General features: G+C 48.3%; 1 protein-coding gene across 5 annotated transcripts in view; it reads left to right on the top strand.

Annotated features, from left to right (window-relative positions):
* The window catches only part of LOC144169567 (sodium/potassium/calcium exchanger Nckx30C-like), a 357,968-nt gene that overhangs the window by 339,990 nt on the left and 2,031 nt on the right, over positions 1–15,947 (top strand). For all 5 annotated transcript variants that reach the window (XM_077698801.1, XM_077698799.1, XM_077698803.1 and 2 more), the window contains 3 exons: positions 2,023–2,142; positions 5,624–5,760; positions 8,221–15,947. The exon at positions 8,221–15,947 is cut by the window's right edge and continues 2,031 nt beyond it. In XM_077698801.1, the coding sequence (XP_077554927.1) occupies positions 2,023–2,142; positions 5,624–5,760; positions 8,221–8,482 (519 nt within the window). In that variant the 3' untranslated portion in view covers positions 8,483–15,947. The remainder of the gene's footprint in view (positions 1–2,022; positions 2,143–5,623; positions 5,761–8,220) is intronic.

Genomic DNA, 15,947 nt, shown 5'->3' with positions numbered 1-15,947 from the left:
TAAAACCAGAAAACCACATAGCCAGTTCCGAGTTCCACAATCCAGTTCCGGGTACAAACGGTAATCACTAAAATCAGAACCTTTGACTTCAGAAATGTGGTGGTATTTAAGTTCTGCTGGGGGTCAACACCGCATCGTTCTACTGCGATGAAAGTAGGCAGTTGGAGCAAGACGGAAAATTAATGAGCGTAACAAGCTAATTTTATACACATATTGCGCATGCGATAATGAGATTGCAGACCCGCAAAAAGAACCAATATTCTTAAACCGCGCCACAAGGTCTGGGCCAGGTCAGCAAATACGGTACTGCGTCGCCACCATTACCCTCTCCCCCCCCCCCCCCCCCCCCCCTCCCCCTCTCCTCCCAAACATTATCGCCGTAGTTGGATGTCTACTGCGGTACTCAGGTCCTCTCCAATGACTTACCCCCGCTTCTACTCCGCGTCAGCCAAATCTTATCAACGTACCGGCATTGTTATCTCGTCCATCCTCTTTTACTTGTCGTCCGGTCCCTCCATAGGCCAACTAACGCTTGTTTAATGACATATTTGCGCTGCTTTTCCTTGTCGGGCTGCGCTCCCAAATGAGCTCCTGCTCGCGCCAGTTACCCCTGTTATCTCTCTTCTCTGGTTTTATGGTTTTATTTGCCCTCTTACGTAACTTTCTCTGATAAAGCTATATATATATATATATATATATATATATATATATATATATATATATATATATATATATATATATATATATATATATATATATATATATATATATGCATGCTTCTTAGAGAGAGAGAGAGAGAGTTCATTTTTAAGGCAGACCAGGCCTGTTGTTGCGGCGTCGTCTTTAGTCTTAGTCTCCTCGTCTAAGGTCTTCGAAAACAGCTTAATGATTTGTAGAACCTTGTGAAGCGGTTATTTTCACGCTAAAGATGACAATGTTTAGCTTGAAAATAAAGATAATCTGGTTGCATTCGCAAAATAAAACGGGGCTTTTCCTTTCTTTCATATTCTTTACAAAGCCTTATAGTGACTTGCACTTCCCCTAGTTCACAATCAAATGTATGTAAACATAATTTTTAACGTTACACTTCCAGTATGAACCAGTTTACGTTACGCGCCGTAAAACGTCGGGAAGGCACAGCCATTTCCCCGCAACCAGAAAGAGAATGCACCTGAACTCCCCTAACCCAAATCCCTACGGCAGCAAAAGGTAGTCTAGAGGTGGCGAACAATCTCCCTAATGCATGCCCCCCTCCAACATTGGACAAGTTTAGTCCGTAACTTGACGCGCGATGCTCCACTCAGTCGTAGTGAAAAACAAAACAACGAAGACGCAGCAAATAAAGTCAAGGAACCGTGAAAACGACCGCCGACGCAAGAGGTGTCTGAGAAGACGAATGCATTATTTAAGAACCCCCGCCTTTTTTTTTTTTTTTTCTTTTCTGCATAAGGGTGGCGGCAAGCCAGAGGCGCTGACATCAATAGTATCAATTCTTTTTTTACTTTCCTTTTGCGCTGATGACGCGGCCAAACTCGCGAAAAGGGCGCCAACTTCTGCACGCACTTTTTCCAGCTTCCTTGTTGATCTGCCTGCCCTGTAATATCGGCCAAAGTACCAGTTTCAGCCCCGCAGCGAAGACTGGCCGGAAAGGCGAAAGAAGCGGCGAAATGGAGATAGGAAGCCTGCGTGCCAGCACTGAGTCGATAGGAACAAGTGACAAAGACCATGAATAAAGCGTGCTCGCGATTTGTTTTTTCTTCGTCGCTCTTCGATTTCTTCTCGAGTCACAAAAAAAAAATTCCGGGGGGAAGCAAAGAATGGAAAGGGCCTCGCGCTCTCGACAGTAGCCCTTGCGGGAGCTTCCCTGATGCATTGCCGTGACGGCGTGCCTAGCACCGAAAGAGCGCACGACCGGGAGATCGCTTTCGTCGCGCAGGCCTACTTTTCCTGAAATCCCCGCCTCACTCTTATTTGTTTTGTTTTTTTAATCGTTTTTCCTCCACTTCACCTCCTCTCGCGCAGGAAAAAGTGAAGTTCGTGGCCGGCTCGTTCCTGGGAAGCATCACGTGGATCGCCATCTTCTCCTACCTCATGGTCTGGTGGGCCACGGTGGTCGGTCAGACGCTCGGAATCCCCAACGAGGTACAGCAACGTCAACAAGCGCGTCTCCTCCCTCTCTCCCCCGAAAATGCCAACTGCGAGAGATTGGCAACACTATTTTAAAGCAAAGCTTTCTACCTCTACCCCCCCAAGGGTTCTTTCGCGACCGTTGGTGTCACCAGAAAACTCCAGCGAACTAATAAAAGAATTTACTGGCACCGCCGGGAATCGAACCTGGAACTAATAGACTATCAAAGCGAGAGCCCGTCGTCTTACCGATCTAGCTACGAGCCCACGCGAACACGGGAAGACAAATGGTGTACTGACCAAGCACATCTACGGGTTTACCTCCTGCTTCTCGCTGAATGCCAAGTGAAAGCGTCACACGACCACTCACGCCCGTCTAGCGGCCCTGTGCGCACCTTGCTCATGCGCTAAGAGTTACAAAAATTAAAGGAAGCTCACACCAATCCATGGAATCTCACTTTTAGTACGCCAATGTGCTAAAGCCTGTGGTTTCCAGTGTTCACGTAAAAAATCGCAGCTCCTTGTCGTCCGCCCTCACGCCAAATCAAGGAATACATTCAAATACTCCTTGATGACCAGGCCATCACTCCAAACCCCAGCATCAAGACCCCGGGCCTACATTTCCAGGCCAACACTAAGAGTGACGTCTCCTTGCAGCGCCTCAAAAACAGCATTAATCTAATCATACACATGCTCAGGCGAGTTGCCATTAAGAAGCGAGGCCTAAAAGAATCCGGTATTTTTCGATTAATTGAAGCTTTTGTCCTCTCGAGAGTTACTTACGACAAACCCCTATCTTCTTCTCGACGAGGGAGACATAGAGATGCTTTATATAATGATTAGAAAGGCGGTTGAGCAGGCCATTGGTCTTCTCAGGAGTGCGTCCACACTGAGGCTGCTTAGCACGGGCTCCCCAACACGGTGGAAGAGCTGATAGAAGGCCATCTTTCTAACCAGAAGGTCCGACTCAGAACTGCGGTGGGTAACCGCATGCTTCACCAGATTGGCTGGGCAGCCCAGAATGTCACTCCGCTTGACGCACTGCAAGACTCTTGGCGACTAAAACTAAAGATGCTCCCTTTGCTTAGAAATATGAACCCCTCACATGACGAGGGTCAACGAAAAGCACGGGCTCAAGCGCTAAACACCACCCTCGGTGGGGCTCATGCAGTTATCTACACAGACTTCTCCAAACATCGAGGGCAGCAACACGCCATCATCATGGCTACCTCCAGAACCAACCTCCTTGCGTGTACCTCGCTTAGGACCCAACAAATGACGGCAGCAGAAGAGGCAGCCATCACCTTGGCTCTTACTCAACCAGGGGATCGGAGGGTAGTCACCGATTCCAGCAAGCCTACTGGAATTACCAGTCGGGTTGGGTGTCCTGACCTGCACTGTGCGTGCTAAAAAACCACTCCCCAAACGGTTCCATTCAGCTCATCTGGACACCGCCTCACGCTTCAATGGAGGGAAGCAAATACGCCCACACAACAAGCCTGCGCTTTTACCTCCCGTGCTATGGAGCTGCACGAGGACAGTCACCCGCTTGTCACGTCCAGGGAGATAATCCAGCATTATCGCCTTCTGAGACAGACCGTACCTTCGCCTTACCCTGACCTTTCCAGAGAACAACAAACGACCCCACGGCTTATACAATCCGGGCTCCTTCCCACAGCCTACGCGTCTTCACGTAATGCATCCGAATCGCTACGACGCTGAATGTAAATTTTTCTCAGAAGTAGGAATACTCCGCCCCGTAATCGGGGTGTGCGACTTTAGCCCTGAGCACCCTCCTCTCTTTCCGTCAACTACCCAACAAGAGCAATGGGAGATGCTGCTGTCCAGACCCTCTCTACCTACCCAGCTTCAGCGGGTGGACAGAACACAGGCCGCGCGGACTGCATATGGGCCCCACAGAAGGAGGAATCACTCCCCAGGGCTGCACTCTGGGCCGTTCAGAAATCTGAACAGAAGTATTTCTTCCTCCTCCTTCTCAGCCGCAAGTCTCGTCGCCTCCGTCCGCGGCGCAGAGACGGAGAAGTCAGATCGTCAAACACCGGGTTGGAGCTTACTTTGATTTTATAAAAAAACGTTTCCACTCTTGTGCTACACCAATACAGCTCAACCAAACACCGTTCATGCAACATACATTGATTTAACCTTACCAAGAATATCTCTTTGAAGTAATAATTGGTGTGGTTAAGTGCATTTCACTTCTCTCTGGTTTTACTATTTGTAGAGCGATGTGAGTGATTTTAAGTGACGTCGCATGAGTAATCGTTATGGGTGCCGTTTACAGCTTTGCTTTCCAACCACATTCACGGGGTGGATTGGCGCGATTTTTTACTCACTTTGGGTTTGAAAGGCCACAGGAGCAAGTATGCAGGAGCTCCTGTTTGTGCTTCCCTCCATCCTCCATGCTCCCACAGCTCTCATGCTGCTGGCAGATGGACGGGCACTCGCAAAACCATAGAGGCCAGGACGAAATTGTTATCCTATTTAAACCCAGCAATCACTCCGGTTAAACAACTCGAAGAACACGGCTCAGTGTAACGTCCTTGCAAGGCTACCCCTACGATTCTCTGACTCACTGTCACGTTAACAATTTTGTTACACGCTGTTTGTAAAGCGTGCATTGCTGTAAGGCTTTTGAGTATGACTACGGAGCCGACGCATAGAATTGGGGAAACGAGGTTAATTCTAGAAACCACCGCTTGCTTGCGGAAAATACCGGTCTCTATGCATTATCGCTTGCCTGCAGTCATACGTAGTATTAATAGGTCTCAATAACGAAGTTAGCATTACTCTTCCTGCCAACATGTGCGCAGAAATTTTAACCGCATATACGAGAAAGACGTAATCTGACATTGGGGTTTTTCGCCGTCATCTCTGGCATAAGTGGAACAAACGGCGCATATCAAGAACACTAATAACAGAAATAGCAACAAGACAGAAACGTCCTGTTTAACATGAGTACTGTGACCGCACCGCTGCGTTCGCTAAGGATGCTTAACAAACATGGCAAGTCCCTCTGGATACAGAATCCCCCCGTGTATTAGAACAACAACTGTAGGCTCATAAGTACATAAAACAGAGAGAGTGTGTGTTGTTTGTTCATGTTGTACAACCAGGAAATAATGACTACGTTACTCGTGCGATCAACGAGGTTTGGCGTAACGGTCTACAGGTCGTTGCGGAGGCTGCATGTCGTGTGGTTGTTTGATTGAAAGTCAGACTATTTCAGATCATCGATAGATCACTTAAAGTTAAACAATCTTAACATCATCAACTGCTCTGCTGGTGGATCATCTGAAGCGTTAGCAAAAATTTTGCCCAATGAGGAAAAGTTATTTTTATTGCTGTGTACATCCACAACAGGCCGGTGTTGTAAGAGAAATCGCCACGCACACGTTCTTACAATGACCATACACGTCGTCGTCCAGGCAAGTGAAAGGCGTAAAATAGACCCAGAGTGCCTGTTCCTTTCCGGCAGGTGATGGGCCTGACATTCCTGGCGGCGGGCACCAGCATACCGGACCTTATCACCAGCGTCCTGGTGGCCCGAAAGGGCTTCGGCGACATGGCCGTGTCCAGCTCCGTAGGGAGCAACATCTTCGACGTGGCCGTAGGGTAAGCTCGTTTCTCCCTCCCTTTCCGTCTTGCTTTCCTAGTTGTGACACTGGTAGTGCCAATACATCGCCTCCTGTATTTTTTCAATGCCAAACGCATCAGCCCCTAGCGACCAACCAAGCCATTTCCTGCTGTTCCTGCCACTCTCCCCCAGTTACTAGACTTCCCAGGGTTTTACTCACGTGACCGGTTAATCGTGGGGCGACGCATGGCGGAAAGCGGCCACGTAGGCAAAGCATGCTACGTCGCGACGCTGAGTTTTCTATCGGTGGCGAAAGCGCCGCTACTCCGGCAAGCTCAAACATCAGTTGCCTTGGCAACCAGGAACAAGCCGCTCTCGAATTCAGTTACGATCGCGTGATCCCGGTTAAGCCTGTGGCCCCTCCTTAGGATATGTGGCCGAAACAGGCGTCCACTCACTCCCACTGCAAAGCGGGCGATGCGTCTGGCATTGAAGTAATACAGGAGGCGATGGCCAATACATTTGCCAGATTCTTGGCTTTATCCTGTCTATCTGTCCGCCAGTCAGTTGTTTCCAGAAACTCCCCTCCCCGCTGTTCCCCACGTTCCGTAACAATGCCGAAACAGGGAGGAGGAAAGCGGTAGTAGGCACGCGTCTTCTTCCCATTTCGTCTTTCGTTGCGTGGAATTACGCCCCACATTGCCTTCCTCTCCGAATCTATACTACTTTCGCGTCGTTTCCTTACCCGCATAGGAGGCCGTGTAACTATCATCATCATCGTCGTCGTCGTCGTCGTCGTCGTCATCGTTAGCCTATCTACGCCCACTGCATGGCAAAGGCCTCTCCCGTTGATCTCCAATTGTCACGGTCCTATGCTAAGTGCGACCAATTTATACCCGCAAACTTCTTGATCTCATCAGGCCATCTAACTTTCTGCCGCTTGCCTTCTCTCCCTCCGCTCTGTTACCTTTAATGACCCTTAATAACGTGTAACTATAGTTGTATATTTGCCCCCCCCCCCTCCCGCTTGCCTTCTCTAGGGATCCACTCTGTTACCGTTAATGACCCTTAATAACGTGTAACTATAGTTGTATCTTTCACCTATTCTGGTGTAATCTGCACGACTCAAATGGGTTACTCGCTGATTAAACCGAACGAGTACAAAGGGCAAACATAAACTGGTGCACAGATAGCTGGCGCTGCAGTCGATTGTTACAATAAAAAAGTGCATTAGTTGGAGCGGAAAAAACTTCTTGGCAGTGGCGAAGCCAGTAATCGCGTTAAGCATAATGTAGTTAGTGTGCCGCCCCTCGCACGACGCCAAGAAAGTGTGCGGCGCCGTCAACGAACGCCCCCGACTATTTCCTTTTACCTGGGGCAGGGTAAGAGAAAACAGTCTTCTCAGGACGTCACAGTTGCACACAAAATTAGCGCAATGAATCTTCATACTTCAAAGCGACGTGAGAACCCCATCAAGCGACTGGCTCTTTCCGTTATGCTTAAAAAGGGCTCTTGTGCCCATTGTTTTTTTTTTTTGTATATATACGTGAGGGTAATTACGAAGAATAGCTCCGGTAAAGTACGTGGCCATTTGGCGAGATGCACTTTCCCCGACTTAAATCTTTTGCCTGTGTTTTGCACATACGTGTTCGCCACTAGACAGCCGGAACGAATTGTGTGCTTTTAAGTCGTCCCTACCTTCTGATGGAGGCGTAGTGCGAAAACGTCCGGGTGTGCGAGCCTTTGGCACACATTGGAGAACCCAGGCAGGGTTCTCCAGAGTACTGCCCTAAATCTTCAGCTCTCCACGTTGGTGGGCCTCATAGAGGTTTGCACCGGCGAAGGTTAGATAGAACGTTACTCATCTGTGCGCTGCCTTGCCATGAACCTGAACTGAGATTCCCTGTTTATTCTGACGCTGGCGGTGGGAAGAGTACTGCCAACCCTGATTGGTGGTGGATCAGCCCCGCCGCCGTCACTCTTGAAGTGTGGTCGTTTGTATGCGTAGAAGACGACGCAAAGGGCCGGGTCGCTGCTTCACGGGCCTATTTAACGTTTGACTCTGACGCTTTAAACCCTAGATTTAACTTTGATTTAATTCCTCGTCCGACGGTTCTGCTACTTCGCACGTTTTGCTACTATATCGAAAACCAGCAGTCCGGCTTCGTTTGTACGTCAGACACGGAGGATACCTGCTGATAAGAAGCTGCTTTGTGGAGTGCAAAGTTTTCAAGCGTTATGCACTTTGCGTCTCTTCATCGTGTCACGTGCTCCCAAGTTTGACCCTGTTTTTTGCGTTCGATTTGTGACTGTGTTCAAATTTAAAAGAGTTTGCCTTTCCTGCCCTGCACAAAACACGAGGGCTCCTGGGGGTTCGAGTGCCGTACTAAGGTTACGGTGCACGGAGCCGATCACATAATTACGCTGCAGCTGGACGTGCTCTGGGGCAGCAGCGCCTCTGGCAGTCCCCAATCTCTTTGCCCTCCCTTGTCGTCCAGGTTGCCGCTGCCCTGGCTGCTGTCGTGCATGATCTACGGGCCGGTGTCGGTGAGCAGCAGCGGCATGGCCTGCTCCATCTTCATCCTGTTCATGATGCTGATCTTCGTGATCGTCACCATCGCCATCTTCCGCTGGCGCATGAACGTCGGCCTGGCCATGGTCATGTTCTTCCTCTACTTCGTCTTCATCGCCTGCAGCCTGCTGCTCGAGTACGAAGTGGTCCGCTGCATGGACATCATCAACTACCTGCGCGGAGGGTGAACGCCTCCTCTGCTCCACCCCGGCTGCTGCTTCCCTCTCTGCTGCGAACAGTGGACTCGTGTGCGCACCGCCGGCGCTGCGGAACCAAGACATGCGTGAGCGCGACTGCCTCTCGCAGCGGACCACCCGCAATGATGTCTGCGTCACTCCTTGCCGCTGAATCGGATGCATCGAGAGAAGCAGAAGGCTTAACGCAAAATAGCGGCAAACTGTTTATTTTTTCTCGCACGTGGCGTGAGGGCGCCGTTCTGTGGACATCCAATTTCCTCTGTACTTGTAAAGCTTAGAATGCGCGATATGGACAGATGATAAGAAGCCGATTCCATCGTAAAGCGGTAGCGCTTTGTGTCAGTAAAAAATGGCGATGGGAATGGCGGCCAACAGAAGTGCGCGGGTGGTCTCATAGACGAAGTTCCCGAGAGAAACAATTCAACCGCAGATAAGTTAGGTCACTTTGATGTAGTGATAGGCAGAGAAAGGAGCCATTGTCTTCGGCCGTGGTAGCAGATCGCGAGGCAGCCTTGTGGAGAGTGTGAGACAACATCTGGACGCTGACCTTTTTGGCAGCAGGGTAATCTTCCGCATAAACGGCCGCGCTTAGTCGTTGCTGTATACACATGCACACACACACACGCGCGAAGAAGGTAACAAGGAGGGTAGAAAAAAAGAGAAATATTATTTTATCGCATAAACGAAATCAGCTCAAAGCTCAGATAATCCCGAAGCTGGTTTGTGCGGCCTTAGCACGCGTCCTTTATGCATGAACCGCAAGGTCACTGGGCACTTGTTCCACGAGCAACCCCGTACTGTTCTGCGACCACGTGACAGCGACGTCCGGGCAGAAGTTTTCCCCGCGAGGAAGCGGTTCGCCCCACCTCACAGCCGGACGGCGACCCCAAAATCTCGACGGCCCAACTTCGACCTGTCGATCATCCAATCGTCTCACTCTCGTGAGCTGCGCGACGCTCGTACCTCTGACGTCTCTCCTCGGTCGTGCGCGACTTAATCACCGAGGCGAGTCCCGTGACTAGGCCCGCGAACAAGCAAACTGTATGACGTGTAGAATGTGTACTTCCTTCGTCCCGAGCCCGGTTCGTGCGCAGAAGCAAGCTTGCTTTCCACACCGTCAGCTACCGGCAAACCGCTTCCGTCTGCACGTCCTCCTGTCCTTCGGCAGCCTGCCGTAGCGGCGCTTATACCGCGTTCGCTAACAAGGCTTAGCAAGCGTGTCTTTTCTTCGAAATTGGCCGGCCCTTTCAGGTACTTGATACGACAACCTCTCGACGTACCTCGGTAAGCATCTTCCATGTAGTGCCCGCGCGAGACAAAAATGAATGCAACGCGGCTCAACTAAACCCATTCATCGCTGACCAATATGCCTTCCCAGTTCTTTCTTGCTTTTTTTTTTTTTTTCAATCGTATGAAGCCGGCAACCAACCGCTAGTCGCTTTCGCAGCTGTCCACAGAAAGAAAATGATGCATCTCATGTACGATCTATTGTGGTACGGCTCGCAGAAAAAAGCAGGAAAGAAAGAATACGTGGTGCAGAAACGCTACAAGGTGTAAGCTGCCTCTGGAGTTTCTTTGTTTTTATTTTTCAGCATGCAGAAAAACGCACACGGAGTTTAAACGCAACGTTAGTACTGCAGCTGCTTGTTTGCGACGATTTCTTGGAGCTTGCTTAGTGTGACAAGGGAGTGAATATCTGACCATGGGCAACAATACCCATCGTAAATTATGTAATCGTATGTGAGACTAGCCACTTCTAATTTTCGATCGTATCATTAGCAGAATAAAATGTTTTTTTTTTTCAGCTGTTTTGATATTGCTCGACGGGCAATTTGTTTGGTAACTTGACCGCATGTACTTCTACTTATTGTGAACCGTAAGTAAATAATATTAAATTGCTAAATAAGCTAGTATCAATAGATACGTTATCAGCAAGGCATGCTACCTGACAGTTCGAAGTTACTAACTAACACTTCGGTGCAAAAATCATTTAGGAAGAAGCTTGCGCAATTCATTTCAGTAAACTGTTTAAAATGCAAATGTTTAAAATGTAGGATTTTCTAATCCGACAACTACGTTTTCGTTAGCGATTGGTTATTTGATGAGTTCAAGCTGCATAATTTTGACGGTAACAACATCGGTGCAGACATTTTACGGCGAAAATTACCATGGTGTGTATCTTCACATAGATTTCAGCCTTGCCTTTGAGATGCAGACATACTAATAAGCCCACTGTTGGCGGATTTGATCTCTTTCGAAAACCGCGACAATTACCGGAGGCGGTAACAGCACGAATGAAGCGAGGAAAACTGCACCGCTCGTCATATGGTAAAGCAAAGCGAAATTATTTCTCTCAGAAGAAAAATCTATCAAGATTAAGCTTTATTTTACGAAAATTTCTGTTTTCAAGCGTTTTTATATCAAAATAATCAGGGGCCCATTGAGGAATCACTTCTAATATTTTACACTACACTCCGAGGCAGCATCTCCAAATAACTGTAAAAACTTCCCTATAAACGCCGGAGCCATAGTCGTTCCATATTAAAACGGAATTTTCAGGAGTACGCTGTTTCTTAAAGAATATTCTCTATAATTTGGTTACGACAGTTTCGGGCAGCTGAAAGAGGTATGATTACGAGAGGAATCACAAGAAACAGTGCTGGCGGCGAGCATGGTTGAAAAATCACTCACCTCTTCTCTCTCTTTTTTTTTTTTGCGCCTTTAGTGTGGTCAGAAAGAACAGCGCGTGATCGATAATTTTACACCGCGCAACGTCGCGGGCTCAGTTCAAACAGTGGTAAACATAAACTCCGACGTTCAGACTACGTACGGCGCGAGGGATCGTTGTGCGGTCACTGCACCCAAACTTTGCTTCCAGGCTCTTTGCTTCCTCTCCATCTTGCGCCCTGCATCTTACGATCATCTCCGCGCGTCGCGCCACCGACTCGGCCGTTGTCTGCCTGCAACGCCCGAATCTCCCTTCACCTCCTCTTCCCAGTGCATCCTAATCATAAGCGTAATCGCAGTCGTGAGCAGCTTTCGCTGAGGCGTTCCGTCAATCTGCGTTCCAAGTGATGCTAATATGCGGAAGTCGTGATGATATACCAGACGTCTCGTGACACGTAACCATTTCTCGTGCGCTGATGTGTCGGTGTTATCTCCCAGATCACAGTTCAGACGCTACATTCGTGCTATTCTTTAACGAAAATTCGTGCATCCTTGTTTCAAGACGCTTCGTTCGTAAGAGCCCTCATTTATGCCAGAAAGCAATCCTAAAAATGAACTCGGTGGCTGACCAGGGTTAGTTGTTACAACGTGGGCAACAAAATTTCCCGAAGGGGGGATAACACGCGATGAGCTTTGTCTGCTGGCTTGCTCGGAATATTTTGTCTCAGTTGACTTCAGGCTGTTCCCTCCCGCGTCATTAACTGTGTTAAGGCTTACGCGACGCTCAGCGCATAAAAAAAGATTGGAAAGGGGGTAGCTGTCCTGTGGATGCCATTTCCTCAACTAATGCTTGGAAAATGAAAGATAAGGTTTCTGTTTAGAGGGACGGGATGTATGAATAACGCACACCCCCATACTGGCTTCAAATTGGCATTATAGAAGGCATGTGGGGAGTGAACACGAACTACCAAAGACCCCGGGCTGCTTTGTCGGCCTATATTGCGGCAGTGCGAGTACCCGCTGAGGTCACTGCAGGGTCACCGTCTGTTCCGTTGCCTCTGTTATGCATGTCAGCAAGAGAATAGTGAACAACTTTGCAGGAGAGTAGAAAACAGCATTTTGGCTGGGATCCTCAAATCAGTCAAGGCGCTTTGCAAAAAGTACGCCTGGATTACGCTGTATCATTCTCTATACCAATTAAGCTCGTTGAAGCCAACAACGGAGACTAGCATTAATGCACCCCAAAGTAATGTTGCGGACCAGCTGCATCATTACACATATAAACGGAATCCACAGAGCTAAACCCCCTCTATATTTCACCCGAAAGTCCGCTGAAGAACGCGGTATACGCATAGTATCCTTGCAGCATGTGCGTCAAAAGATTCTCGCGGGAGTGCAACTACTCGTGTGCTACAAGATGTCTATAGAGAAAATGAATGAGGCCTAGACGTCTGTACAGCAAGATGCAATGCACGAATAAGCAGAAATCAACTTCTTTCATTAAATGCGACAGCTACAAAGTTATGTCACAAAATCATTGAGTTCGCCGAATTATACCAAAAGAAATCACGTTATGGTTAATGCTTTCGCATACATGTGTTGAAACCACACACAGTTTTCGCCCCCAGCGGCTGTTATCCGGTCTGGATCATAATATAGTTTTAAATGAACAGTGCCACAGAAGACTTTCGTGCATATAATTGTGTGGTTCGCAGTTTGCCCATGTTAAAACGACAGAAACTATCAATGCATGCTCGTTTTCTCTCCACATTAGAATCATTGTCCGACGTTTATCAGAAACTGACATGTAAACTATGCCCGCATAATTGTTGTTAAGCTATTTGTCGACGATGTTTTAAAAGTGCATTATACTTTCCTTTACACACAGAAACAATTACGGTTATATTTTGGAGCTTCCTCTGGTTTTTTTTTTAAGTCCTCAAGGAATAAACCGCGTACGTCACTGAAGAAAGCTGCTTCTGATATAGAAATGCAACCTTTTTCTATATGCGCTTTTAGACATCTTTTGTTATTCTCATAACAAAACGTCATCTCTTAGAATTAGGCATTTAGTTCGGAATTGTTCCGTGACAACAGCCATTTATGAGCGGTGAAAAAAGCAGGGCATATTTACTACGCTATTAACGAATTTGCAGATTTTTTTTGCTTAAAGCTTACTAGAAAAACATTATTCGATTCACGGCCTATGCACGCTCTATAATAGTGCACATGGCCTTCGAATACATTCATGAAAAACGCGTGCGCCAATGAACATATCAGTGTACACTTCATGTCACGCGTGGACATCGAAGGACCACGGTGAAAAACTCAGCTCCCCCAGCGCCGCCTTGCAGCCAACCACATGGAGCGATTTTGCAAGCGATTTGGGGAGCGACGTGACTAGCGACGAACTACTTTTCGCCGCGGACCAAATCGCTCATCGAATCCCTCGGCTCTGGGCCGCCAGAAAAAGTCACTCACCTCCCGGAAGTGGCCTCAGCGACTTGCCAATAGGAGAGCCGTAAGGGGCGCAACTTCCGGCTTAGGGAGAGAACGAGGGAAAGGGGCGAGCGGCGGCACAGTGCATCCTAGAAAAGTACGACTCACTGCTTACTGAAATGCGTTTATTTCCCCTTTTTGTGACAAATACACACATAAAAAACTGTGGTTGATTCGTCTGTCATAGCAATCGGTAAAACACGAAAGTGAAACGTGCAGCGAAATCTGCAGCTGAGCATGATTTGCGGGTCGGCGGCTGTCTTGTGGGTGTGCTTGGCGAGCGACGTCATGCTGGCATGTCGCTTCGGTAAAGGTGTACTGGCGTCATTTCCGTGACGGATATGACGTCAGTGAAATCTTGGGGTAGCGCGGCATAGAACACTTTCTTGTTAAAATATAAAACCCGAAAACGAATAACCCTAAGTTTTGACGTACTCTTTAGTGCTAAAGCTTGCTTCCCCGCAAGAAGCTCCTGTGTGCAGTGGTGCACCCTTTACACGCCGCTTGCTTCGTTGTACTGGCGTCACTGCCGTGACGGATATGACGTCAGCGAAATTGCCGTGTATCCGGCAATAAAACACTTTCGTGTTGAAAATGTTGCGGCCGTGTATACTCCGATAATCGTATTGGGGATCGCGTTTCGCCGTCGCTCGCGCGATCGCTCTCATGTGGTTTCCTCGGCGAGCGATTGATACGAGCGACTGCGGATCCCCGTCGCATCGCTCGTCGCGTCGCTCGCAAAAATCTCTCCATGTGGTTACTGCTTCTAATAAACGTGTACACATACGCGGTAAGCATTTATTCTCCGCCTAACGTTCACAGTCGCAGCAACTCCGTCTGGAATGTAGAAATCGTGTAGCGAGCGAGCCAGAGAGGAAACACACGCTGCTATAATGCGCCGATATGCTTCAATCCGTCGAGCGAAATGACTGGCGACGCTGCCGAAGTACAAGATCTGTAGTTCGTGTTATGCCTTGATTTCCTCCGTATAAGCAGCTCTTCTGTCTCTCTTCCTGGACGAGGAAACCGGTGATAATATCTGTGCTTGTGAGTGTCCACGTACGATGTATAGAGATAAGCAATCTAAGGAAACGAATTCAAAACGAAGGACCGAGTTTGTATTGTCGCAACAGCGCCATGTTCCGTAGACGCCCGCCCCCTACTGTGCATTCCGCCGGCCGTCACAAGCAAGGCAGGCCTCTCTGTCAGACCACTTCCTCTGTTGTAATAACGAGGGTGCCGCTAGGAACTACGGTAATTTGTACACGTCGCTGTAAAGGTGTATTGTAGTAGGGCCCGTAGTTGACGCAGCGCCGTCGCATGCGTACTACTGAAGTTGGTGCCTCAAGCGTGCATACAAGGCGGCGAAAAGGTATTTAGTCTGTACATACTACAAGCCGCGCTCGTTCGGTGTATTTCTCTGTGAATTACCCCTCGTCTATTCCTTCCCTAATGTGTATGCCGTAGCGGCCAGCACTGCATCGACGTAGCCCCACGCGACAAAAACCTCTCTCCGCATTCTCTCACGACGCGGCTTACTGCAAGCATGAATTTTTTTCCCCGAAGTTATTGCGAAAAGGGAACATCTAAAGCGAATAAATGTAGTGGCACGAGCCGAGAGAGAGGAAGGTTTTTTTTTTTTTTTTTACTAGGTGTGGACGGGGTTCACAGCGTATTCTTCGGCTGCTGTTCAGAAGCATCTCAAGATGCGTAATAGGGCGCAAACGCGAGAATGGCACGTGTGTTCCCGAAGACATGATGAGAGATAATAGCCGTTTTTAGCGCCTCGCGCTAATTGAGCTTACGCCGCGGTTTTAACCACGTGCCCTCGTAAACTGCGCAAGCTTCCCTCTTAGTTCGCGGCTTCACCCCGTAAGTGGAGTGGACCAGGTAACAGGCACAAATAAAATTGAGCGAGTACAAAAGGTCAACCGCTATAATTGCGGTTAATACTTGTTGGGTCAGAAAAGTGAGGTTTGAGCTACTCCGGTCGGCTTGAACTTGAGGGTATTTTTAGAACGATAGCCTTCCCAATATTGTATAGACGCGTGTGAGCATTGCTTCATGAACACATGGCGTTCGGACGAGTGTAAGTACGTTCCAACAAAATCACGCTCGGGAGACTAACGAGTTGTGCCTGTTCTTAATGGGTGCTTCCTCACAAATTATGTCGTGCATGGCTTCAGTGTGCATGCATTTGTTGTCTACTTTATTCGTTTGTTCGTCGTTTTTCGTTGCAAAAGTTTTAATTAAGTTTGCACTTTGATATATAAAAAGGCTGAGCAAGAAG

The sequence above is a fragment of the Haemaphysalis longicornis genome, unplaced genomic scaffold (assembly GCF_048455015.1).
Source record: "Haemaphysalis longicornis isolate Haplotype H1 unplaced genomic scaffold, Haemaphysalis longicornis Haplotype H1 scaffold_2, whole genome shotgun sequence".
NCBI lineage: Eukaryota > Metazoa > Arthropoda > Arachnida > Ixodida > Ixodidae > Haemaphysalis > Haemaphysalis longicornis.
This window is presented reverse-complemented; position numbering and strand designations above follow the sequence as displayed.